This window comes from Mus caroli, chromosome 4 (genome assembly GCF_900094665.2).
Source record: "Mus caroli chromosome 4, CAROLI_EIJ_v1.1, whole genome shotgun sequence".
Taxonomy (NCBI): domain Eukaryota; kingdom Metazoa; phylum Chordata; class Mammalia; order Rodentia; family Muridae; genus Mus; species Mus caroli.
In genome coordinates, this window is record NC_034573.1 from 67,281,093 (window position 1) to 67,306,598 (window position 25,506).

Here is a 25,506-nt window from a genome sequence, read left to right on the forward strand (position 1 = left end):
TTGACTTTACTAAAACTCATCAGGCTGCCCTAGAATTTTCAAAGATCTTTCTGGCTCTGTATTCCAAATACTGGGAATACAGGCATGGGCTGTCAAATTGTATATATGTTTTGTTCATTAAACATGGCAACATCTGGGTCAGTAGCACTGTCTTACAGATACTTTTCCTAAGGAAGTCTATGTGCATCTGGAGTCTCAGGCTTGTAGATATCCCCTGGCTTCCTTTCAAGTATTTCTTTTCTGGAGGTTATCCATGGAGTCATACACTGTGTAAGAGGAAAACAGGGTTGATGTAGAGCTGAGTCTTAGAACATTTTATGGCTCTCCCAACTGTGGCAGACAGAAAATACAGAACTAGAAAACTGTTTCTTTCTTTTGTTCCCAGAGTGGTTATTTGACCTACTTAGGGTCTGTGCTGTAGCTGTCCATGGTCTGTGCTGTAGCTGTCCATGATAATGGATGCTCACATTTGTGCAGAAATCAGTCCTTTCTGAAAATCACAGGACAAGCAGAGGGAAATTACTTATGTTCCTTACTAAACACTCACTTGTATGGTCCTTTTAGGATGTCATCTGTCAATGACAAGCATAGCTATCTACAGATAGAACTTATTTTATCAATTTAAAAACAGAACTTCCAGGTTTTACCTATTTGGAGTAATATCATGAATACTTATCTATCCCATACTCTGTTGCTTACTTTAGAAAATACATTTGCTTTTCTTTTTTTGGAAAATTCTGTCAGGTTGTTTTCTTGATTCAGGCCTTTTCTTAATATGGTTACTAGTAATTTAGAAAGAATTTTTAGACTTTTTTTTCCTGGCACTTCCAGCCTCTCTGTGAGTTTGCTTATAGTATCAGAACAGGCAGTGTGTGGGAGGTGAAGCTGAAAGTAGAGGCTGATGCTGAAAAATAATGCACTCTTCCCTGTGCCCTCACATGCCCTCCTTATCTGTTTTTCTCCCACACTGCCTTTTGGGTTCTTGAGGATATCCTTTGCTTCACTTATTTAGCTTTGTTCAGTGACATAAACACATATTTAAATGTAAAAATATGATACCATTTTAATTTCTTGTAGCAATCAGTCAATAAGAATAGGACACTGGGCCAAATAAGATGTAGATGTGACCTCTCCTGTCTCTGTGGTGTTTTCTACTTACACAGAAAACTCAGTTCTATGTATCTGGGTTACATGCCTGGGTTTCAGCCAGGTCAGAGTGGAGTAGACTCCATAAGAGAAACTGGTACCCAGGAAGATCCCAGTGGCTGTCATAAGTGGTGAGGATCTTAGAAAATTTATATAGGATAAATGGAACCTTGACTCAAGAATTTTGGAAATTCAGACATCCATGATATCACAGAATTGGCATTCATTACAGGACAGAGAGATGACTGGGTCAAATGTCAAGGAAAATCTCAATGAAAAATTTTCAGTAAATGAAAATACTGAGTTACCACTGGCCATGGCCACAGGGCCTCTTCAGCTAGCCATAACCAAACATCTTCTCCTATACAGATGCAATTTGAACGCACTGAGGATTTGTTTAGCCCACTAATGAAGAAACTAGAAGAATGACCAAATCAGTTCAAAGAAACATAGTAAGCATGCATATTCTCTAAAGTAAATGATGTTAACACAAAATGTACCAAGGAATAGCTGTGATGGATCTAAGCAAGGTGATTAAATGCTAAACTTTGAGGTGTTTCTTCTTAGAAACAGAAATTATTTGTGGCTTATAAATCTTCAATAAGTAAGCATCAAATTTCATAGTATCTATTCTAAAGGGTAGTTAATATGAAGTTTAATCAAATGTGTATTTCTGAAGAATGAGGCGGCTCCACCAGCCGAGCAAGTTGCCCAAAGGAAAGAAGGCCAGGGGAAGAAGATGGCCCTGGCCCCACCGTCGTCAAGAAACAGGAGGCCAAGAAGGTGGTCAACCCTCTGTTTGAGAAGAGGCTGAAGAACTTCGGCATTGGACAGGACATCCAGCCCAAAAGAGATCTAACGCGCTTTGTCAAATGGTCCTGCTACATCAGGCTGCAGCGGCAAAGAGCCATCTTCTATAAGCTGCTCAAAGTACCTCCTGCCATTAACCGGTTCACCCAGGCCCTTGGACAGGCAGACAGCTACTCAGCTGCTTAAGCTTGCCCACAAGTACAGGCCAGAGACAAAGCAAGAGAAGTAAAGGCTACTGGCCCATGCTGAGAAGAAAGCTGCTGGCAAAGGCAACTTCCCAACTAAGAGACCACCTGTCTTCCGAGCAGAAGTAAATACAGTCACCACCTTAGTGGAAAACAAGAAGGCTCAGTTGGTGGTGATTTCCCATAATGTAGACCCCATTGAGCTGGTGGTTTTCCTGCCTGCCCTGTGTCGAAAGATGGGGGTGCCCTACTGCATCATCAAGGGAAAAGCCAGGCTGAGGAGACTGGTCCACAGGAAGACATGCACCACTGTTGCCTTCACACAGGTTAACTCGGAAGACAAGGGTGCTCTGGCTAAGTTAGTGGAAGCTATTAGGACCAATTATAATGACAGATATGATGAGATCCATCTCCACTGGAAGGCAACATCCTGGGTCCTAAGTCTGTGGCTCACATTGCCAAGCTGGAAAAGGCAAAGGCTAAAGAACTCACCACTAAACTGGGTTAAATGTACACTAAGTTTTCTGTACATAAATATAATTACAAAATTAAAAAAAAAGGAATGAGGTGGCCATTATGTGACTATGTTGGAAAATGCTTTATGGGTCATTGAGATGATACTTAATCATCTCATGCCTGATTTTCAAGGTTTGGATATTTTTCTTGACAACATGATGTGATTGTTACAGAAACTGTTCTTGTATCCAACATTAAAACAGCCTTAGGATTTCTCACTTGATATTTATTCTTTTTATTTAAATGTTTTTCATATACTGTTTTCCTTTCCCAACTGCACCCAGATGATCCCCACTGATCAAACTCTATGATTTTTTTTCTCCTCTTTAAAAAAACAAACAGCAAACAAACCATAATAAAAAACAACAAAAAAGAAATGCATATTCACACCAACCCAAATTCATGAAAATACAAAATCAGAAATCATCTAGGATCAAGCCAAACAGGGCACTGAAACAAGAAAGAGGACAAAGGCTCCCTTCACTAACCAAGAAGCTATCTCCCTTTGACATCTGTTTGTAAAGAAGTAATTCATTTTCTCATTGGGCATATTAACCACATTTAAGGGTGGGCCTCATGTTCTATAATAGATAATCAACACAAAATTAATTGAATTGTACTTTTTGTTTCATATTGCCTTGTTTGGACACAGAATAAACAGTGCATACCTACCTGGAAATGGCATGGCTATTTTGGAGAAGGAAAAAAAGTCTGTCATTCTTCCTTCCTTTCTTCCTTTCTCTCTCTTTGTTTCTTTGTTTCTTTGTTTCTTTCTTCCTTCCTTCCTTCCTTCCTTGCTTCCATCCTTTCTTCCTTCCTTCCTTCTTTCCTTCCTTCCTTGCTTCCCCCCTTCCTTCCTTCCTTCCTCTCTCTCTCTCTCTCTCTCTCTCTCTTTCTTTTTTTCTTTCTTTCTTTTTCTTTTTCTTTGTTTTGTCTAGTACCAGGGCAATTGAAATGGATCATATGAATGTTAAAAATTACTATTTTATAAACTGTATTTTTACTTAAGAAACTCACATCTTTTCATTGCATTTGATACAAAGTTTTTCTTTCTGAATGAGTTGTTCTAGTTTTCATATACCCTCCTCCATCCAACAAATCTTAATTTATATTACACTAGAGAAAACAGTGCTTAGCCTATACATGTTCTTATTTACTAAATATCTAAGTATAGTGAAGCCCTTTGAATCATTTGTCATTCCTGCTGTGAAGATAGTTCTGTCAATACTTCATTTAACTTCGGATCAATCCCCAATGCCACAGACCAGCAAACAGTTTTGAAAATAGTGAATGGGTTGTTTAGTCTCAAGGAAGAGGATGTAAAGTTAAAGCCAAAGGCAAAAGTTTTAAGGTGATGGACAGCTGTGTTGAGAACCAGGTGAGCTGGACAAGTGAGGTTGAAACAGTGAGAAAGAAACTCATGTGTGCAGAGCTTCCAGGAAGACATTCTGTGAGTTCCTTACACATGTTTCTCAAGAATGTCTGTCACTTTCTTTCAATGGAATTACATTCTTGGAAGAAAAAATAAAACAAGTTTTGCCTCAAGCCAGGTTCTAGAGATTTTGATCAAATAATCCATTCATTCCCTGTATATTAAGGTCTGAAAAAAAATCTCATTAAAATCAATGGGGCAAAGAAATATTCAAAAGTAGATTTATTAATTTATATTTAAGATATGCTGAATTAAGATCTAAGGATGAAGTAAGGAAACTCCCTTTGGTAGCATTCCAGGACATCTTTTTAAAAATTGAGAATCACTCAAATAGCTGTTATATTATTTCTACACTCCTCCTACCCTATGTCATGAATAAAAACATAGTAAAATCTGTCAGAACAGATTCTCTCAGTGTAGTCATTTTGACTTCTTGTTAAGCTATCTAGACACACAAAAAAATCCACCTAAAGCATAGATGTTTAAAAAATAACCTTGCTAACAATGATGTTCATGGTTTCATGGTTTTAGGAAAGACTCTTATTTCCTCAATGACTCTACAGTAAGACTATTGTCAATACTTTTGTTCTAGACCCCTGGGCCTTCTCATTAACATTTCTGTTCGTATTAGATTCACATCTAACTTCAAAGAGGAACAAACTTGTTTTGTACAAAAACTACTTGAATTCCTTGGAATTCCAAATAGACCAGACCAGAAGTTTTTCAGGCTGAATTTTCACATAGAAGGCTCTGAAGAAGTAGTGGAAATCCCTATGTATATCACTGTTCCCGTAACATCTCTTTAGGTAGCTATAGAATTGAGATACTCGAATAAGCGATCTTAACCAAGAAATTCCGCTGTTAGCATCTCAGGTGAATTGTGTTAATGTGTTCGAAGGAGAAGCTGTAGACTTCTGATCATAATTTATAGCTTATCTTCTCCCACTCTTACTCCTTACTCCCCACTGAAAACTATAAAAATGTCTACATTGTAAGTCTATGACATTGGGGGAGAACAATTCATTATCATTATTTTATTTAATATTGGTTTTGATGATAGGACAGAGGCATAGCTCAATATATTGCTGACAGTCACCTTGAGAGTTTTATTTCCTCTTAGAAATCCCCATTTAGGTAAAATCAGGACTTCTTACTTCCAAGAAGAAAAGAAATGAGCCTCTATCAAATATATTTGGAGATTTATTTAGAGATACTTTTTAACTTCAATGTTAAGAATAAAAGTGAACTGAAAGACATGCTGGGAAAGAATAAGATAACCAAGCATGAGTATAGGTTTCACAAGAGACAGTCACAGTTATATTGCTCTATAATTAGTGGAATATAATATAACTTTTGTGGCACTCAAAGTTGCTAAGAGCACCTCCTCTTTTCTTTCTATCATTGTCCAATACCTGTAGTTTGTAAGATAACTGTAGTTTATAAAGGACAATGTCTAGGTTTAGGAAAGAGGTGGAAATGTTTGAGATTACATAACATTTGGCCCTAGGAAGCAAGAGTTCTTTGGCTGCCTTTAACATCTCTGATATCTAACTTCCCATAGCCGGCATTATTGTTGAGCACACAGACTTTGACAATGTGGCTAAGGGTAACTACTACCAAGCCCTTTATTAATATACTTCTTTCATGTAGAACCCCTTCATTTGTTAGCCTTCTGCAGTGTTTAAAAAATAATCATTTTATTAAAAAGATTTGTCTCGTATTATCTTTTATATTCTTGTTATATTTAACTTGCCAACAAATATTTCATTAGGCTTTGGGTGGGTGTTCTCTGACCTTTGCTTTGAATATTTCTCTGTCTAGCCTTTGAATTCCCAGAAGCCTTGAAGAAGTGGGTAGTACTTTCCATGGTGTGGCAGTGGGTTTTACTGTAGTTCACATAGAAAATCTTGGAATGAGAGTGGGCTTTGGGGTAATAAAGGCAGGCAGACTGTGGGAAGAGAATGACATGAAAGACACATAGTCACATTCTTCCTGGCCCCTGGGTTATGCTTATGGGTTCTTGCCATGTGGCAGCTCTACAGTGTTCTCCCAAAACTGATTCCTGAGTGTTGGCGTAACTCATTGTCAGGGATGATACAAAAGTAGCTTGTAGGAGAGGAGATTGTAGCCAGTAGGTAAGTTAACCAGCTTCTAGTGGAGGGATTAGACATGAGTCAGAAAAGAATTACCCATGTGATTTTTATTTTTAATATTTCACTGATTTATTTGCTTGCTTGTTTATTGTATGTATATACACCATGGCACACATATAGATGTAAGAGGATGACTTCTGGCAGACAGTTCTTTCAACTATGTGAGTCTCTGGAATTTAACGAGGTACTTAAACTTGCCAGCATCTACTTTGCCTGCTGAGCGATGTCACCAGGCTTGTATGTTTTCTTTCCAATGCAACATTTATAACTTTAATACATTCATATACATACTAAATGATCTATGTAAACACATGAATACATATTTTTATAGACATTAAAGTTCAAAATCAGTTCACTGTAATATTAACTGCTACTCTTCAGACATCTCATATTTCTTACCCATTTTAGAAGGAATCTGAGCCCAGCTGATATTTTCAAATTCTAGTGTCTCAGAATAAAGAATGTGCCCAAGGACACATGGATATTGAGCTGGATAGTTTTTATGTCACCTTGATACAGGTGGTGTCAACTTGCAAAAGGTAACTTCAGTTGAAGAAATCCCTCTATCATATTATCTGTAGGCAAGTGTGGAGAACATTTTCTTGATTAATAATTGATTCGGGAGGGACAAGCTAACTATGGGCAATACCACCCTTAGACAGCTGGTTCTTTGTTATATTAAAAATCAGTCTGAGAAACCCAGGAGAAGCAAGCCAGTAAACAGTGTTCCCCTATGCGCTCTGCTTTAGTTCCTACCTCTAGGTTTCTACCTTGAGTTAATACCTTTAGTTTGATCAATGGACTCTATACATGTTAGCCAAATAAAACCTTTTCTCCTGAAGTTGCTTGTGGTCAGTATCTTGTCATTTCTTATAACTTATCTCAAAACCAGAAATCTAATTTTATGCCTTCTAATCTACAGTTCAGACTTACCTTCCTTCTGAGTTTCTCATTTGAGGTTTTGTATCAGTATAGTGATTCTATATTTTCTGCTAAATTCTACTTTCACGTCATGAATTATTTTTCCATTATTTCATTCAACTATTTTTACAGTCTTCCCTGAGGCATTTATTCATATTGTTCCTGAGGCCCTTGGATATATTCATAATTGCTGTTTTGAGTTTCCTTGTCCTGCTTTTTCTATACATATATTTCTTTGTAGTTTGTACCCATGATTGCATGCAACATTTCCCTAACTCTTCTCTGCTAATTAGCAGTGGAAAACCCAAAACAAAACAAGACAAAAAAACACCCTAAAACAAACAAACAGAAAGCCTAGCTTTAAGAGGAGAGGCAATATGAATGATTTTCAGACTCTAAACAAATTTACAGTCTAGTACCAACATTATGATTGTGATACTGTTAAGTTCTCTAAGCCTAGGCTGAAAGAGTCTGAAATTCAATTTTTGAAAAGTAGACCTAACTTTCCCATCAAGTTCCCATTGCAGGATTGATTAGAAATTTTCATATGTCTCTCCTGAACCTCCTTCTCTACTAGGCATGTGGCGTCATGGCTTCCTCCATGTGCATACACATGTGCCAACATACAGACATACAGTGGATGAGGAATATGCTTGGCCACCAGAATAATTTGTTACATGTATTTAAAAACTAGAAGGCTGGATTCCCCAATTATACCTCCTCCTCATTTCAAGGGATTAGTCATGGACAAAGAAAAACATCTTGATTATACTTGTATCTGTTCTAACACAGAACAGAAGCCAAGGTTGTTTTGTTTTTCAGAAACTAAAAATATGCAGAATGCCTGGTAGCACTTTAGTCATTGCTATCAGCTGTTACAAATCCTTTTTTGTTCATTAAGCCTCCTCTGCCTTTTTTTTTTCTTCTGTGGCAGATGGGAGGTTCCTGGAAAAAGGAAAATATATGCACTCTGCCAGCTTTTTATTCTTGAAGATCATGCTTATTCGTGTCTCAGCAAGGCTCCAATGCCTAACCTACCAGGCTTCATGAATACAGAAACACTTTGGGTTCTTTTGCCTGATAATAACTAAGGTTGGATAATATATCAAATGCAGGAAAGATTTAATTCAGTGTTCAGCTTGTGTATCTCTTGTTTTGAATCAAATAATTTCCTATGGACCACTTATCCTAAAGTCAAATGTGTGAAGCTTCTCCGTTTCAGAAATATAGTTGTCTCAACTCAGTGTTCATTATCTATGCTATCTTGAAGTTTATGATGACTGAGTGTTTGTAATATGTAGAATATTTATTATTAATTTTTTAGTTTTCTTTGAGTCAGTGCAATTTCCATGTTCCTGTAGGTCTGAGCTAGTAAATCTCCAGTTCATCTGAGAAATTTTAATTGTAAATTAAAATTCTCTTTGATGAAGATGTTCACTGAGGATAAAGTGGGGATCTTCCTTTTAGGATTCCATCTGCAGAAGGCATTCACACATATATATTCAAAAATGTGCAAAATATACATAAAAAGAATCATCTTTTAGAGTGCATGTTTTACACATGTTATATCTTATACCCACATATAGAGATAGAGATATATAAAATAAAGCCTTGTAGGCAACAAAGATAAATGTTGCTAGTGATGCCAGTGGGAGATAACAAGCTACTCATGTGTGTTCATTCATTCATATTTTTGAGTTTTCCTATAATGAAACTTTTACTGAGTTGGTTATCAGTATAATGCACTTCTTTTTAACCATGTAAGACGAGACTATATTCTTTGAAGGTAAAGTGCAGAAAATATTCTTTTAATGCACTGTGAGAAAAAAGCTCAAGCATTATTAAAACTTGAAAGCCAGACTCCCAATTATCCTATTAGCTACAGAACATCACAGAGTTTCAAACAAGAACAAATAGAAGCAAGAGAGTAAGGCAAATAAAAATCACTCTGATCTTAACGTCCATGGTTTCCTACCTCTGTCAACCACTGACCTGGGAAATTAGCAACATTTTGGGGCTCCCAAGTGCCCATGTGTACTCCAATAGGCTTAGTTGATGTAGGTGGAAGACCATTCCTGACAAAAGCTTTGGAATAAATTTCTCACTATTTCTTTAGCCTTGGTGTTGTTCACTGACTTCTGAATGCAGTTATCTGGGCCCCTTGCACACTTAAAAGGAAATTTGGAGAGATGGGCTTGGGGATGAATAAAAAGCGTTTTAAAATGTATATCATTCCTTCACCTAGAGTCCTGGGATAAAGGTAGACCAGAGCCAACAGAGATTTTTAGCTTGGCGTGTTTATTAGAATAGGTACATCTGTTTTTTGGTTAAGTACCTAATTATGTTTCACTGCACACCAAAAACTTATTTTCTTTTTGTTTCACTGCACACAAAAAAACTTATTTTCTTTTTCAACAATTTTATCATATTTTCCCCATAAACACTCCACTATGTAAAAATTCTGAGTAAAAAACTTTAATACTAATGCAGAGCTTCTTGGGCTAAGCATAAGAAAGCAAATGCATTGTATTGTTAAATCATTGGCTATTTAAGCTTTCTAGAAACCACACACAAACACACACACACACACCTACCTCCTCTGCCAGCAGTCCACACCTTCCCTGTCTTGCCTGACCACTTGTTGTAAAGGGCTTCCTAACCCTTGCTCTCCAGCCAAAGTTGGAATATGAGAAGGAAACAAGCCAAAGGTCACAAAAAAAAAAAATGTCCATAATTTGAAGGACACCTATATAAGAATTACCACACTGCAGTTTATGCACACTCATATACTTTTTTTTTAATATTTTTTATTACATATTTTCCTCAATTACATTTCCAATGCTATCCCAAAAGTCCCCCATACCCTCCCCCCTACTTCCCTACCCACCCATTCCCNTTTTTTGGCCCTGGCATTCCCCTGTACTGGGGCATATAAAGTTTGCATGNCCNATGGGCCTCTCTTTCTAGTGATGGCCGACTAGGCCATCTTTTGATACATATGCAGCTAGAGTCAAGAGCTCCGGAGTACTGGTTAGTTCATAATGTTGTTGCACCTAGAGGGTTGCAGATCTCTTTAGCTCCTTGGATACTTTCTCTAGCTCCTCCATTGGGGGCCCTGTGATCCATCCAATAGCTGACTGTGAGCATCCACTTCTGTGTTTGCTAGGCCCCAGCCTAGTCTCACAAGAGACAGCTATATCTGGGTCCTTTCAGCAAATGCTTGCTAGTATATGCAATGGTGTCATCGTTTGGAGGCTAATTATGGGATGGATCCCTTGATATGGCAGTCTCTAGATGGTCCATCCTTTTGTCTCAGCTCCAAACTTTGTCTCTGTAACTCCTTCCATGGGTGATTGTTTCCAATTCTAAGAAGGGGCAAAGTGTCCACACTTTGGTCTTCGTTCTTCTTCAGTTTCCTGTGTTTTACAAATTGTCTCTTATATCTCAGGTATACTAAGTTTCTGGGCTAATATCCACTTATTAGTGAGTACATATCATTTGAGTTATTTTGTGATTGTGTTACCTCACTCAGGATGATGCCCTCCAGGTCCAAACATTTGCCTAGGAATTTCATAAATTCATTCTTTTTAAAAGCTGAGTAGTACTCCATTGTGTAAATGTACCACATTTTTTGTATCCATTCCTCTGTTGAGGGACATCTGGGTTCTTTCCAGCTTCTGGCTATTATAAATAAGGCTGCTACGAACATAGTGGAGCATGTGTCCTTCTTACCGGTTGGGACATCTTCTGGATATATACCCAGGAGAGGTATTGCGGGATCCTCCGGTAGTACTATGTCCAATTTTCTGAGGAACCGCCAGACTGATTTCCAGAGTGGTTGTACAAGCTTGAAATCCCACCAACAATGGAGGAGTGTTCCTCTTTCTCCACATCCTCGCCAGCATCTGCTGTCACCTGAATTTTTGATCTTAGCCATTCTGACTGGTGTGAGATGGAATTCCCCAATAAAAAGACATAGACTAACAGACTGGCTACACAAACATGACCCAACGTTCTGCTGCTTACAGGAAACCCATCTCAGGGAAAAAGACAGACACTACCTCAGAGTAAAAGGCTGGAAAACAATTTTCCAAGCAAATGGTCTGAAGAAACAAACTGGAGTAGCCAGTCTAATATCGAATAAAATCGACTTCCAACCCAAAGTTATCAAAAAAGACAAGGAGAGACACTTCATACTCATCAAAGGTAAAATCCTCCAAGAGGAACTCTCAATTCTAAATATCTATGCTCCAAATGCAAGGGCAGCCACTTTCATTAAAGACACTTTAGTAAAGCTCAAAGCACACATTGCACCTCACACAATAATAGTGGGAGACTTCAACACACCACTTTCATCAATGGACAGATCGTGGAAACAGAAACTAAACAGGGACACAGTGAAACTAACAGAAGTTATGAAACAAATGGACTTAACAGATATCCACACTCATATACTTTATGCAAACAAGAAGGCCAGCACTAGATTCTCCCTGTTCTCTTACATCAAGGGAAGTCTGCATAGACTACAGTTTCTGATGGGTTTCCCAGGACTCAGAAAGAAAGAGAAAAGGTACCAATCAGTTCTTGCAAACTATGAAACAGGCCTGGTGGTCACCCTCCCTCAGCCTTCAGTACAGCTCCCCCAAGTTAAATGCTATTTGTCTGAAAGTTGGTGGTTTAGATTTTAAGACATTACCTAAGGGTCTAAGGATCTTCATGTGGTTAAAGTTACCCAATGTCTGTGAGAACACAGGCTACTGAAGAAAATAGGCATATTCTGAATGTGACTACATCTCCTGCCTAACTTTCTGAGTTTCATTCTTCTGCTATTCTAGCCAGTTTTTCTTTATTCTCTATACTTTCTTTGCAGTCACTCAAAATACTCCACAAAACTTCCCATCACACTCTTTATTTATACACTGCCTTTTGGGAACAAAGCCTTTTTCTTCCTGTCACAATTCTGCAGTTGGTACATTAATACACAACTGCAGGCCTAGCATGGTGGCTCAGGCCTTTAATTCCAGCACTTGAGAGGCAGGGATCTCTGTGAGCTCAAGGAGAACTTGATTTACAAAGAGACTTACAGGATGTCCAGTGCTACACAGAAAAACCTTGACTGGACAAACAAAACCAAGAACAACAATAAAAATAACAACAACAACAAAATAGACAATGTCTACAGGACTGGCCCCCATAGCACAGTGCCCATATCCAGAGGATAAGGGTCTCATCCTCAGACTCCACTAGCAGTTGGTGAGCCAGCATGATCAGCTTTCATATTGTTCTGAGATGTTCTGATCTCTTGAACAGAGGCTCACCTCTCTGTTTATTAAATATAACACAACAGATATAATATGGACAAGGAATGATAAACTTTTCATTTTATATTTTCTAAGAGTCTTACAAAGGAAGAAATAGTTTTTCTGACGATGTTGACCTAGAACAGCATACAAAGCCACAGTCACATGTCATCCATCTATACTCACATTTTGTTCTCAACACCTTTTTGTGAGGTGTTGCTTTTAACACCTCACTGTTTCCAGTAAATGGTCTTATATCTAGTCATCTTAGGCACATATAAGTTTCTCTGCCTCAGGGCATGAATGGGCAACAAAGAGAAATAGGGGGGCATGGGTATAAACTCAAACCAAGCATCCAGCTTAATTTCTAAGTTAATTATATCAGGAATGCAAGTTTAAGTAAGACTGATTACATTCTTATCATCAAAGATTAATAAATTCTGAACAGTTTGAATAGACAAAATGATACATAAAGTTCCAGCTAACTCTGATAGTTAGTCTTTACAACAGCAGCCAGGAGCCAGGTTGGTATAACAGTTTCCTAACCCCAAAGTATCATGGTATTTTGTTGACAAAACAGAACATGCTGGGAAATTTGTTGTAGCAAATTTACCATCAGTTTGGCTGGTCCCTTTGTCACCTATACCTGTGTGTTATTCCAGCCTGGTTGGTTACTAATCAACTGTATTTAGTTTGAGGCTTTCTTTCATTGTTTGCCCTGAGTGAGAAGTTTGAGTATAATAAACAGAAAAGCAAATTTGCATTAGCTTCAATAATAGATGGACATCGTGACATCTATTTACATACATATTAATAGTTTAACAACGTGAATACAAAGTCTTCACTTCTCTGGATATTAGGTTCTAGCCAATGTGTTTCAGACTGGCAGTAGTTATAGGCTGTATGTCCTTGTCTATTACTTAGAGGTAAGAGAAAGTCTTTTCTTGAAACTCTTTCAGTAAGTAAACAGAAACTATGCTAAAATCTCTAATAAGTGACTTCATATGCTATATTGTATGTGCTTTCTTGAACCAGTCAGACAAGAGAAGAAGAATTATCTTTAGATCAGTCTAGCCTGTGTCCTGGAGATAAGGATAGGTCCTAGTTCTTTTAGACTATAATGTGAATTTGCATCTCAATAATCATGCACATAGTTGCACAATATTGGGGTGCCATTAGCAGAGAAGTAGGAGTATTGGGATCCTGGGCAGTCATCCAGTGACTTTCTTATATTGTACTTAGCATTTTTTGAAAACACAAAGCTTGCCTTTACTAGATATATTCTGTTTTGTAACCCACTGTTCATTCCAATCTGTGTCCTAATTCTAATAGCTACCATGGGATGAATATTAACTAAATCAGTGGATCATTAGGAGATTAAAGGTGTAGTCTGTGAAAGCTGTTCATGACACTGTTTAATTACATAAGTGCAGTTTTCTATCATTGCGTTTTTACCTTCATTCCTGATGGTAACTTCCAAACTCTTAGCTTTAGCTTAGAATCATCCTTTTGAGTAGCGTCTCTTTTTAACTTAACCAACATTTCAAAAGTTTCAAAATGCCTTAGATTAGAGCTTTAGGAATTGAAAGTTAAGGTTTTTATTATTTTTTGTGGGGATAAAAACATTGTTGATATAGGACTTTTTTTCCTTTTTTTTTTTTTTTTTTTGTATCACAGATGTATTATTGTTTTGACTTTGCCACTGATCTAGGGAATTAAAGCAAATACATTGTCAGCAACTGGCTGTTATCAAAAGACTCGAACTCTTTTTTTTTTTTTCCCTGTTCACTCCTCCTCCCTTATAAGGGACAATTCTAGGAGGGAAATACTACTCTAAAGCACACAAGCCATATACTTTGAAAACAAAGTGACCCATAACACTGTTCCCAGTGTTCCACAAATTATCTTTAAGTTTATTCCTAATTTTAGTAATAATGACATATCACTTGTGCTTTGCCATTTCTAAGATGTTTCACAGTTTCAAACCACAGGGATTTAAGGCCCCTGGGTTTACAAATAATTGCTTACTATATTTCCTTCACTGTTTCTCACTAATTGCTATTCCAGTGTATGATTGGTATTTACCAAATATGTAAATGAGACTTAAAATCACCTGTTGGGTGTAGATCAGGAAATTGTTATAATTGCTACCCATTTACCCAGTAAAAACTCAGCTTCAAGATTTCATGACTTGCTGAAGGCCTCTCAGCTGGTAAGTAGCAAAAGCGAGACTTGATTGAAGTAGTTTGTTCTGTTTGTCTGTTGGTTTTTGATGTCTTGTTTGGAATGGTGAGGTGACATGTAATTTTTTGAGAACTAATCCAGTTTGTGTTCTTAAGAATCAGCTTCTTTGAGGCATGAGGAAGCAAAACTTATCCCAGGAGAGAATAACAAGTTCAGTACTCAATCTGTGTTTAACAGAAGTTCCTGCTTACTCTAGTCCATGTGATACCCTTCAAACAAAGACCATGGCATCATAAGTAAACCTCTTCCTATTACATCATACTGTAATTGCTTTGTCATGATTCATAAGCTTCGGCCTCCTGATGCTAAGATTACGGGCAATTGCCACCACTCTTGAGTATAGTTTTTAATTTACTGAACATCTACTTGTTACCAATCCTTAAATTTATTATTACAACTATTATTTGACTTCCGAATCAGAGACTTTGTATATAATACAATCTAGCCTAGAGCTATGTACTTTCTGATGTTTCACTATGTAGCCCATGTTGAGCTAGAATTTGCAATCCTCTCGTGTAGAGGAATTTTAATCCAGTAATATGGCTACACTGACAAGGATCACATACGATACAGATAGAATGCACACAAGCCATATACTTTTTATCCCAGAGAATATGCTACTTGATGGGCAGACAAAATAATGAATCAGAGAAAGATTTGACAGAATGAGTCAGAGATAAGATATGCACAACTCTCATGAGTGCCGACAGGAAAGAGAAGCTGCATAAAGAACAGTGATGGAGAGAGAATTCAATTAAGTTCTGAGCAATTCAGTTCCGAGAGTTAAGGTCAGTTCAGTTGAGTACAATTCAGAGCAGAACAGTTGAGTTCAGAGGTAGTCTTTCTAAGCAGAGCAATGCAATCAGAAGTCAAGGGAAGACAGTCTGAGTCAGTCAGCCTGGAGAGGAGCTTGTGCTAGAACAGCTGAGTTGAATCAGACAACCAGAGTTCAGAAAGAGCTGGGAAGAGTGAGATTATTCAGCAATAAATCTCAGAGGCTGAAACATTCTAAGCCAACATTATTAGCAGATGGAAGGTACAGAAGCTAGAAGCTTCCAGGCTTAGATCCTAGCAATAATGAGATGGAAACTCTATGGACGCAGGCCTAGATACATAGTATCATAGCTTGGGCCCAGCTCTCATCAGTATAATCCCATCATCTGAGAAAATAAAACCAACATTTGTTTCCACTACTGCCAAGCATCTGCCTCTGAACCACTGGGATTACAGATAAACCCACCATGGCTAACAAACATCTTTAAAATTACCAGAAAATAGGGAATAACTTACCAAACAGACTGGGTAGTAGAAATTCAGAGAAACTACATGGTATTTTCCTTCTTTCAAAATGATTATCAAAGAATCCAACTGGAATATTATTGCAATGTTAGAATGGGCTAGAAAGGAGAGCTAATTCATCGGCAGCAATTCTATGATATGTGAGATGTCCAATCACATATTATTGGCCATTGAGCTGTTATTTACCACCCTTGGACTACAGAAAAGGATTTTGTTTAGCATTTTGGTGGAAAGGCAACAGAATTAGACCTTTCATTAGTAAAAGTTTCCTGTTTCTCTGCTCAAACACGTAGTCATTTTACACAAAGACTAATTAAACGGCATTTCAATAACACAGATAAAATTCTGCCTCACTTAAATTTGTCTTTTAAGATACCACAAGTTGGGGGCATTGGCCTTGGAAACCAGTGAGGCCTCTCCACCTCCTGGTGTGTATGGCAGGGTATCACTAATATGAGACAATATGTGGTGTAAACATGGAAAAGAGAGAAAAACAGAGTGAAGCATGCATTGAGGAGAGAAGGAGGATCTGGCTGATGTGTGTGGTCTCTGCTGCCACCTTAGGCCAAGGTGATATCTGTATTGATGTTACCATAGAGGGCCATGTCTGGCTCCAAAGTCCTACTGCACACAGGGGCCATGTTCATGGTTTGTGCTGTCACCAGAAACCATGTAGAAACCCATGATCCATGGTCCCAATAACTGTAAAAAAAAAAAAGCAAGGAAGTTACTTTTTGTCATTCTTTATTAAATATTTTATTTATTTACATTTCAAATTTTATCCCCTTTACTGGTTTCCCCTCCAAAAACTCCCTGTCTAATGCCCGCTCCCCCTGCTTCTATGAGGGTGTTCATCCACCCACCCACTCCTCCTTCCCTCCCTGTCATTCCCCTATACTGGAGCATCTAGCCTTCACAGGACCAAGGGCCTCTCCTCCCATTGATGTCCAACAAGGCCATCCTCTGCTACATAACGCAGCTGGAGCCATGGGTCCCTCCATATGTACTCTTTGGTTGGTGATTTAGTCCCTGCGAGCTCTGGTTGGTTCATATTGTTGTTCCTCCTATGGGACTGAAAACCCCTTCAGCTCCTTCAGTCCTTTCTCTAACTCCTCCATTGGGGACTCTTTGCTCAGTCTATGGTTGGCTGTGAGCATCTTCCTCTATATTTGTCAGGCTCTGGCAGAGCCTCTCAGGAGACAGCTATATCAGGCTCCTGTCAACAAGCACTTCTTACTTCTGCAGTGATGATTTCAGAGGCATAGTTGAGAAAAAGGGACATGGAAGACTTCTATGACAATGTCAACCCCCTCCCCCTCCCCCCCCCCAAAAAAAAGCAGCCTACACAGTAAGCTATCAAAGAGAATTCTTTGAAAAATGTAATAAGGATGCTGAGTTAGCTTTCCACAGTTGATGGTTTCTGGCAAAAGTGCAGGAAGGGAAGTATTCAGTCCTATTTAAGGGGCAAGCCACTGAGAGTTTGACTATGTTCCTGTGAATATACACGTAACACAAATTGAACTTGTTTTACTTTCCTTAAATTTAAATTTAATTTTTGTGGGGGGAGGTTATTAGCATTCAGGCAATTTTGCCTGCCTGCCCTCAGGGATTTAGCAATTGCTTACATCATGACCTGCCACACCCACCAGGTTCTCTAGGGGTGTGAGGACAGATAAAAGGGTTGCCTGGTACCCCAGCTCTCCCTACTTCCAGTGTTTTCTCCCCCGTTTCTGTCCTACTCATCACCAACCTCCTTCTCTGCCCTATGCCTCGGACTTGCTCTGTCTGCCTGTCTACATGTCCACTGGTCTGCTTCTACCTTTTCCCAGGTACTCACTCCTATCCATTCTCCCAATAAGCCCCCTTTATACCAGATCTGTGTTACACAGCGTAACTACTCAGTGGCATACACCACCAGGGTCCACATCATATTTCATAACAAAAGTCTCAAGGAAGTCAGGATCTGAACATGGAATGAGTGGAAAATGAGTATGAACAATGTAAAATGTGTGCAATGTAAAATTCAGAAAGAATCAATAAAAATACCATATTGAGAAAAAGATACCCAAAATTATTCCAGGTATTCCCCCCATACTCAGTGCAAGTTACAGATCTGCATATACACACAGACAACTGTGCGACCAGTCAGGGAGAGAATGTGGGAAAAGCACCGAGTTCATTCACAGTGAGGCTTCTGAATTAAAGTTCCCCACATGAAACCAAGTATGGTGCCACTTTGGATCAGAATAAACATTTTCTGGAATAGGTTCTACAATGGTTTTCCCCATCTGTTGCGAAGCAATCACAATAGAAAACACATTAAAAATAGATGTCTAATCTTACTGAGGAATATAAAAAGCAATTTGTATTACAACATAGACCATGGGAAACCTGTATAATACCGTTGCTTAAAGATTGTTTTAAACAATATTTCATTTGTATTTATATAGTTTTGGTACAATATAAGTGTGTTAAGGATCTCCATTCCCACTGGTCTGATCTGCTTTTAAAGAAATTACTTCATTAGTTTATATGCCACAGTATAGGGGAATGCCAGGGCCAGGAAGTGGGAGTGGGTGGGTTGGTGAGCAGGGGGGAGGGTTTTTCGGAGGGAAAACTAGGAAAGGCAAAGAAAATATCTAATAAAAAAAAGACAAAAAAGAAATTACTTTATTTAAACCATGTATATTTAAATTATGTGTATTAATAAACTGATTTATGTGTATTATATGTACATTTGGCAGTAAATATTACTATAGCTTATTATGATTTTTTCAGATATTCTTATTGTTTTTTTACCCTAACCTCACCTTTTTCTGTATTTATCTATCTCCCCTTCCATATTTAGAGACCCTCACCCATTTATTCCATTTTCCCCATCAGACTACTTGTACCCGGGGTTTTTGTTGTTGTTGTTGTTGTTTGGTTGGTTTGTTTTTTGTTTTTTTTTTTTTGTTGTTGTTGTTGTTGTTGTTGTTTTTTGAGACAGGGTTTTTCTGTGTAGCCCTGGCTATCCTAGAACTCACTCTGTAGACCAGGCTGGCCTCAAACTCAGAAATCTGCCTGCCTCTGCCACTTGTACCCTTTTTATTTCTCATCTATCTTCCCTCCCAGCAATGGTCCATTTTTTATTTACCTTGTTTTGTGGTTACTCCAGAATATGTATTCACATGTGAAGACTTTGAATTCTAAATCTCAGGTGAAAATAACATGAAACACTTGTATATCCAGGTCTGGGTTATATCATTTAATATCTCATTCAATAGTTTCCTGATTTCAGTAGGATTGCTTTAAGTTTCTCTCCATTTAGGTTGGTGTTAGCATATATTGTATAGGCTTAAATTTTTTAAAGTCTACTTTCAAGAAGGGTTCTTAAATGCTTTAACCTCCCTTCTGGCCTACCAGAGATAGTGGAAAACAAAGACCACTAAGACACAGAGGAAGTGAATCTGTTTAGAAGTAGGTCTTTGAAACAAATCTAATCTGCGTTGTCAGGATATCAGTGGTTCAGTTCACATGAATCAGCAGCAGCAGCTTGATCCACTTGAAAACACCATCAGCATACCAGCAGTCCAGTTCAGTAGTGTCAGGATAGCAAACACGACTCAGCAGTGGTGACACGACCCAACAGAAACAGCCAGCTTCAGTCAAATAAGCAGGAGCAACCAGGACTAGCGGAAACTCCATGAGAGGTTCTCAGCTGTGCCTCTCTCAACGAAGTGAAGATCAACAAAGACAAAGACAAGAGACCAACGAAGCATTGCAAAAGTAGTTATAGTTATGCAAGCCCCCACCCCCACCCCGTCAATGTCCGAGGAGTCCTATTTATACTCTATACAAGCATCGCATGCCTTACCTCAGCAAAACACCACATGAGTCTGTCTTAGCAAAACTCTTTGTGAGTTTGTATCAGCTGACATATCCAGAAACCTCCACTTCACTCTGCCAATCAGCCTACGTCTGCAGAAGTGGCAAGAAGCCACTAGAACACAATCCCAAGTTTTCTGTTGTGTTTCTTCCTATGAAATTACAACAAATGATGACCACTAAGGAATGACAAGGCACACCAATACCATCCCACATCATCCACTGTCTGTTGGGTTATGTTCATATTCCTTGTTAACATCATGCATCCTTTCACATGTTTGCTTTAACAAAACATCCTTTTACCTGTGTCTGTTTCAGGAAAACATTCTTAAGTGTCTGCTTTGGCAAAACCTCCTTTTACCTGTGTGCCCCAGCAAAACATCATTTGACATAACTGTCTTTCCAGAGAAACAAGAAGTTTCCATTTCAATATTGTTCATATTATGCTGAACTGTGTTACCTCTAGTCCTCTCTGAAGGACTCTTCGCAGAAAAGCATGTTGGATTCTCTCAAAGGTTTTTTTTGTTTTTTTTTTTTTTTCCTGCATAAGTTCATTTATGTAGTATATTGATGCAATCATGGTAACACACTCCTGAATTTCAGGCATAAAGACAACTTGTTCATGGTAAATAATCTTTTTTATGCATGTCTGTACTTGAACATTCAAATATTTTATGAATAAATCTATGTTCATCAGGAATAGTCTATAGTGTAATATTTGTTGTATCTTTATCAGGTTTTTTACACTTTTATAATCTTCTGATTTAATAGAAGGCTTTTTTGAGTTCTTCCTCTCCCTCTCCCTCCACCCTCTCCCTCTCCCTCCACCCTTCCCCTCCCCTCTCCCTCTCCTCTCCCTCTCCCTCCCCCTTTCCCTCCCCCCTCTCCATCTCCCTCTCCCCATCTCCCTACCTATCCCCCTTCCCTTCCCTCTTCCCCTCCTTCTCCCTTTCTTTTTCCCCACAGGAGTGGCTGTAGATCTTCTTTGAAAGTCTGGTAGAATTCTGCAAAACCATCTGGACCTAAGGCTTGTTTTGTAGCTGGGAGAATTTTTAATTACTGTTCCAATCTCCAGATTTGTTATAGGTCTGTTTAAGTTATGTACTTCTTGGTTTCATTGTAGTGATTTGGCTGAATTTAAAAATGTATTCTCTTTTATTTTTTTCTAGCTTAATATAATACAGGTTTGTAAGATATTTCATGCTAGTATTCTGAGTTCTTTTTTTGTCTTTTCCTGTTTATTTCTGATTCTGATCATTTAGTTCCTGTCTTTTGTTCTTTCAGTTAGCTCCTCCAAAAGTCTGTTAATCTTAAAGAGATAGATTATAGATTCATTGATTCTTTGTTGGGTTTTTTTTTCTATTTCACCATTTTTTTTTATTTTTCACCCAATTTTTTATTAGATATTTTCTTTCTTTACCTTGCAAATGTTATCCCCTTTCCTAGTTTCCCCTCCAAAAATCCCCTATCCCCTCCCCCCTCCCCCTGCTCCCCAACCCAACCATTCCAATTCCCAGTCCTGGCATTTCACTATACTTGGGCATAGAACCTTCACAGGACCTAGGGCCTCTCCTCCCATTGATGACCGACTAGGCCATCCTCTGCTACATATATAGTTAGAGCCACAAGTTCTTCCATGTGTTTTCTTTGATTGGTGGTTTACTTTCAAGGAGTTCAGGGTTCTGGTTAGTTCATATTGTTGTTCCTCCTATGGGACTTCAGACCCCTTCAGCTCCTTGGGTACTTACTCTAGGACCTTCACTAGGGATCTTGTGCTCCATTCAATGGATGATTCTGAGTATCCACTTCTGTATGTGTCAGGCACTGGCAGAGGCCCTTAGGAGACAGCTATATCAGGCTCCTGTCAGCAGACTCTTGTTGGCATCAGCCATAGTGTCTGGGTTTGGTGATTGTTTATAGGATGGATCCCCAAGTAGGGCAGTCTCTGGGTGATCTTTCCTTCAGTCTATGCTCCAAACTTTGTCTCTGCAACTACTTCCATTGGTATTTTGTTCATCCTTCTATGGATTCTGAGCTTCTGGGCTAATATCCACTTATAAGTGAGTGCATACCATGTGTGTTCTTTCGTTACTGGGTCACCTCACTCAAGAAGATATCCTCCAGATCCATCCATTTGTCTAAAAATTTTATAAATTCGTTGTTTTTAATTGCTTAGTAGTACTCCATTGTATTAATGTACCACATTTTCTGTATCCATTCCTCTGTTGAGGGACATGCGGGTTATTTCCAACTTCTGGCTATTATAAATAGGCTGCTATGAACATAGTAGAGCATGTGTCCTTATTACAAGTTGGAACATCTTCTGGGTATATGCCCAGGAATGGTATTGCTGGATCTTCTGGTAGTACTATGTCTAATTTTCTGAGGACCCACCAGACTGATTTCCAGAGTGGTTCTACCAGCTTGCAGTCCCACCAGCAATAGAGGAGTGTTCCTCTTTCTCCACGTCCTCACCAGCATCTGCTGTCACCTGAGTTTTTGATCTTGGCCATTCTGACTGGTGTGAGGTGGAATCTCAGGGTTGTTTTTAATTTGCAGTTCCCTGATGATTAAGGATGTTCAGCATTTTTTAGGTGCTTCTCAGCCATTCAGTGTTTCTCAGTTGAGAATTCTTTGTTTAGCTCTGTTCCCCATTTTTTAATAGGCTTATTTGGTTTTCTGGAGTCCAACTTCTTGAGTTCTTTATTTATATTGGATATTAGTCCCCTATCAGATTTAGGATTGGTAAAGATCCTTCCCCAGTCTGTTGGTTGTCTTTTGGTCTTATTGACAGTGTCCTTTGCCTTATAGAAGCTTTGCAATTTTATGAGGTCCCATTTGTCAATTCTCGATCTTACAGCACAAGCCATTGCTGTTCTGTTCAGGAATTTTTCCCCTGTGCCCATATCTTAGAGGCTTTTTCCCAATTTCTCCTCTATAAATTTCAATGTCTCTGGTTTTATGTGGAGTTCCTTGATCCACTTGGACTTGTCCTTAGTCCAAGGAGTTAAGAACAGATCAATTCGAGCCGGGTGTGGTGGCGCACGCCTTTAATCCCAGCACTTGGGAGGCAGAGGCAGGCGGATTTCGTTCGAGGACAGCCTGATCTACAAAGTGAGTTCTAGGACAGCCAGGACTATACAGAGAAACCCTGTCTTAAAAAAAAAAAAAAAAAAAAAAAAAAAAAGAATGGATCAATTCACATTCTTCTACATGATAACTGGCAGTTGTTGCAGCACCATTTTTTGAAAATGCTGGGTTTTTTTCCACTGGATGATTTTAGTTCCCTTGTCAAAGATCAAGTGACCATAGGTATGTGTTTTTATTTCTGGATCTTCCATTCTATTCCATTAATCTACCTGTCTGTCACTGTACCAGTACCATGCAGTTTTTATCACAATTGCTCTGTAGTACAGCTTGAGGTCAGGAATGGTGTTTCCTCCAGTTCTTTTATTGTTGAGAACAGATTTTGCTATCCTTGGTTTTGTGTTATTCCAGATGAATTTGCAAATTGCCCTTTCTAACTCAGTGAAGAATTGAGCTGGAATTTTGATGGGGATTGCACTGAATCTGTAGACTGCTTTTGGCAAGATGGTCCTTTTTACTATATTAATTCTCCCATACCCTGAGCATTGGAGATCTTTCCATCTTCTGAGATCTTCTTTGATTTCTTTCTTCAGAGACTTGAAGTTCTTATTATACATGTCTTTCACTTGTTTAGTTATAGTCACACCAAGGTATTTTATATAGTATTTATAGCATATATAATTTAATAAATATTTATAATATTTATTATTATTTAAATTATTTTATCTATAATATATACATATATATATATATATATATACACATAGTATGTATATGTGCTTTATCTGTCTTGGTATCACCTTTATCCCACTGTCAAAAAAGACCAATGATACCAAAGAGGACAAAGGATTGCTTGGACTTGAAATCACAGATACTAATGAGCTACCATGTGGGTACTGAGAACCAACTCTGGGTCCTTTACATGAGCAACAAACAATATTTTATTGCTGAGGAATAAAGGAATGTCTCTTGTCAGTCACATTGATTGAAGCATACCCTATTGTGATTTATCAGTCCTCTAAATCCAATACATTGATTTTTCACAACATTACTAGTGCGAGCTAGGATATTCCATTGCCTTTCACTGCGTATCTATCCCATTCAAACCATGAGTAGTCTCAAAATATTCCAGAAAGACTATGTGGTTCGGCAGAAAGACATATTCCAAATCCAAGTACTGAGACTGAGATTCTAACTTAATCCATGCAAGTTGAGTTACCTTAAACAAGTCAATGAATTCTTTTGTTGCTCAGTTGTCTCTGAAACCTGAGTCAGTAAAAAACTGATACCATTTAGAATAAAGTGTCAAAGGCACTGTAAATTCGCAAATTGTGGGTTCCTGTATGGTAATGAAGTGTGAAATGTTTTCTCAGTTGTAAATACCACAAAGCAAATTAAATTACCCATGATAGAATGAAACAGAACACACTGAGCACATTGTACCCATGCAGGGCATTGCTGTGTAGCCTATTTATTCCACTTTGGGGTATTCTTGTGATTACAAGCGTGTGTTTCTGTGTGCACATGTGCAAGCACACACATGCATTTTTGTTGGCTTACTCTGTGGTTTGCATGCCAGATGTCCCCTATTGTCTACTGGGTTTGAACATTTGCTTTACAGATAGTAGTGCTATTTTGAGAGTCTGTGAAACCTTCAGGATTTGGGATTTCACTGGCAGAAGTTTCTGTGGATGGAATTTGAGGTGTTTTTAGTATGTCTTTGTTTTCTATGGCTGATTTTGATTTTGTTATTGTTGTTGTTGGTGGTGGTGGTTTTTCCTGGCTATGTTTTATTTCATCCTTCCATTTACTCATCTGCTTGCTTTCTGCTTGCTTGTCTGCAAGCAGTCTCACACTTCCATTGCCAAGCCTTCCTTGCCAGAATGCACTATATGCTATACAACCATGATGAAAAAAATCAACCTTTTCTACTTTAAGTTGCTTCTTGTCACTTCAGTGGTCACAACAACCTAAAAGTGACTAAGCTGCTCACTTTGTGAAATTTGTTGCTTGCTGAAGTTGTAACGAGTGATATTGGAAACATTTATGCCAATATTTGAAGTAACCAAACCCATTGTTCTAAACACAGATCCAGCTAAGTAAGGCCAACTGGAATAGACTGGGAATGTGCTTGTGAGTCCTAACTATTAACTTAAATGTGCTTCCTTTACAGAGGGAAACGAAAGGGCAGTTTCTTATTGAATACATCTGCAACTACTATAGCTTGCTGGAAAAGGACTACTTTGGAATTCGCTATGTGGACCCAGAGAAGCAAAGGGTAAGAACACATCTTGACCTTCAACCTATGGGCTTAAGGGAAGGCCCAGAATGCTGGGCACTGTGGGGTCCTTTCCAGAAACCTTATGGTGCCTTTATTCTAATGGATTATTGACCTGAGAAATAAAGCAGCTGGTGGATGTTTAACTGGAAGGAATAGGAACACAAAAAAGTCTTTCTCGGAAAGCTGGGCTCACATGAAGAGAAGTGGGAATGGCCTCATGCTCTTTGAATTTAGACTTCTCAGAGTAGTTCCATGGAGTCCAATT

The 25,506-nt window shown here is 38.5% G+C and overlaps 1 protein-coding gene across 2 annotated transcripts in view; it reads left to right on the plus strand.

Moving 5' to 3' along the window:
• Positions 1-25,506, plus strand: part of Frmd3 (FERM domain containing 3) — a 181,601-nt gene that overhangs the window by 27,576 nt on the left and 128,519 nt on the right. For both annotated transcript variants that reach the window (XM_021160425.1, XM_021160424.2), the window contains exon 2: positions 25,134-25,238. In XM_021160425.1, coding sequence (XP_021016084.1) covers positions 25,134-25,238 — 105 coding nt within the window. The remainder of the gene's footprint in view (positions 1-25,133; positions 25,239-25,506) is intronic.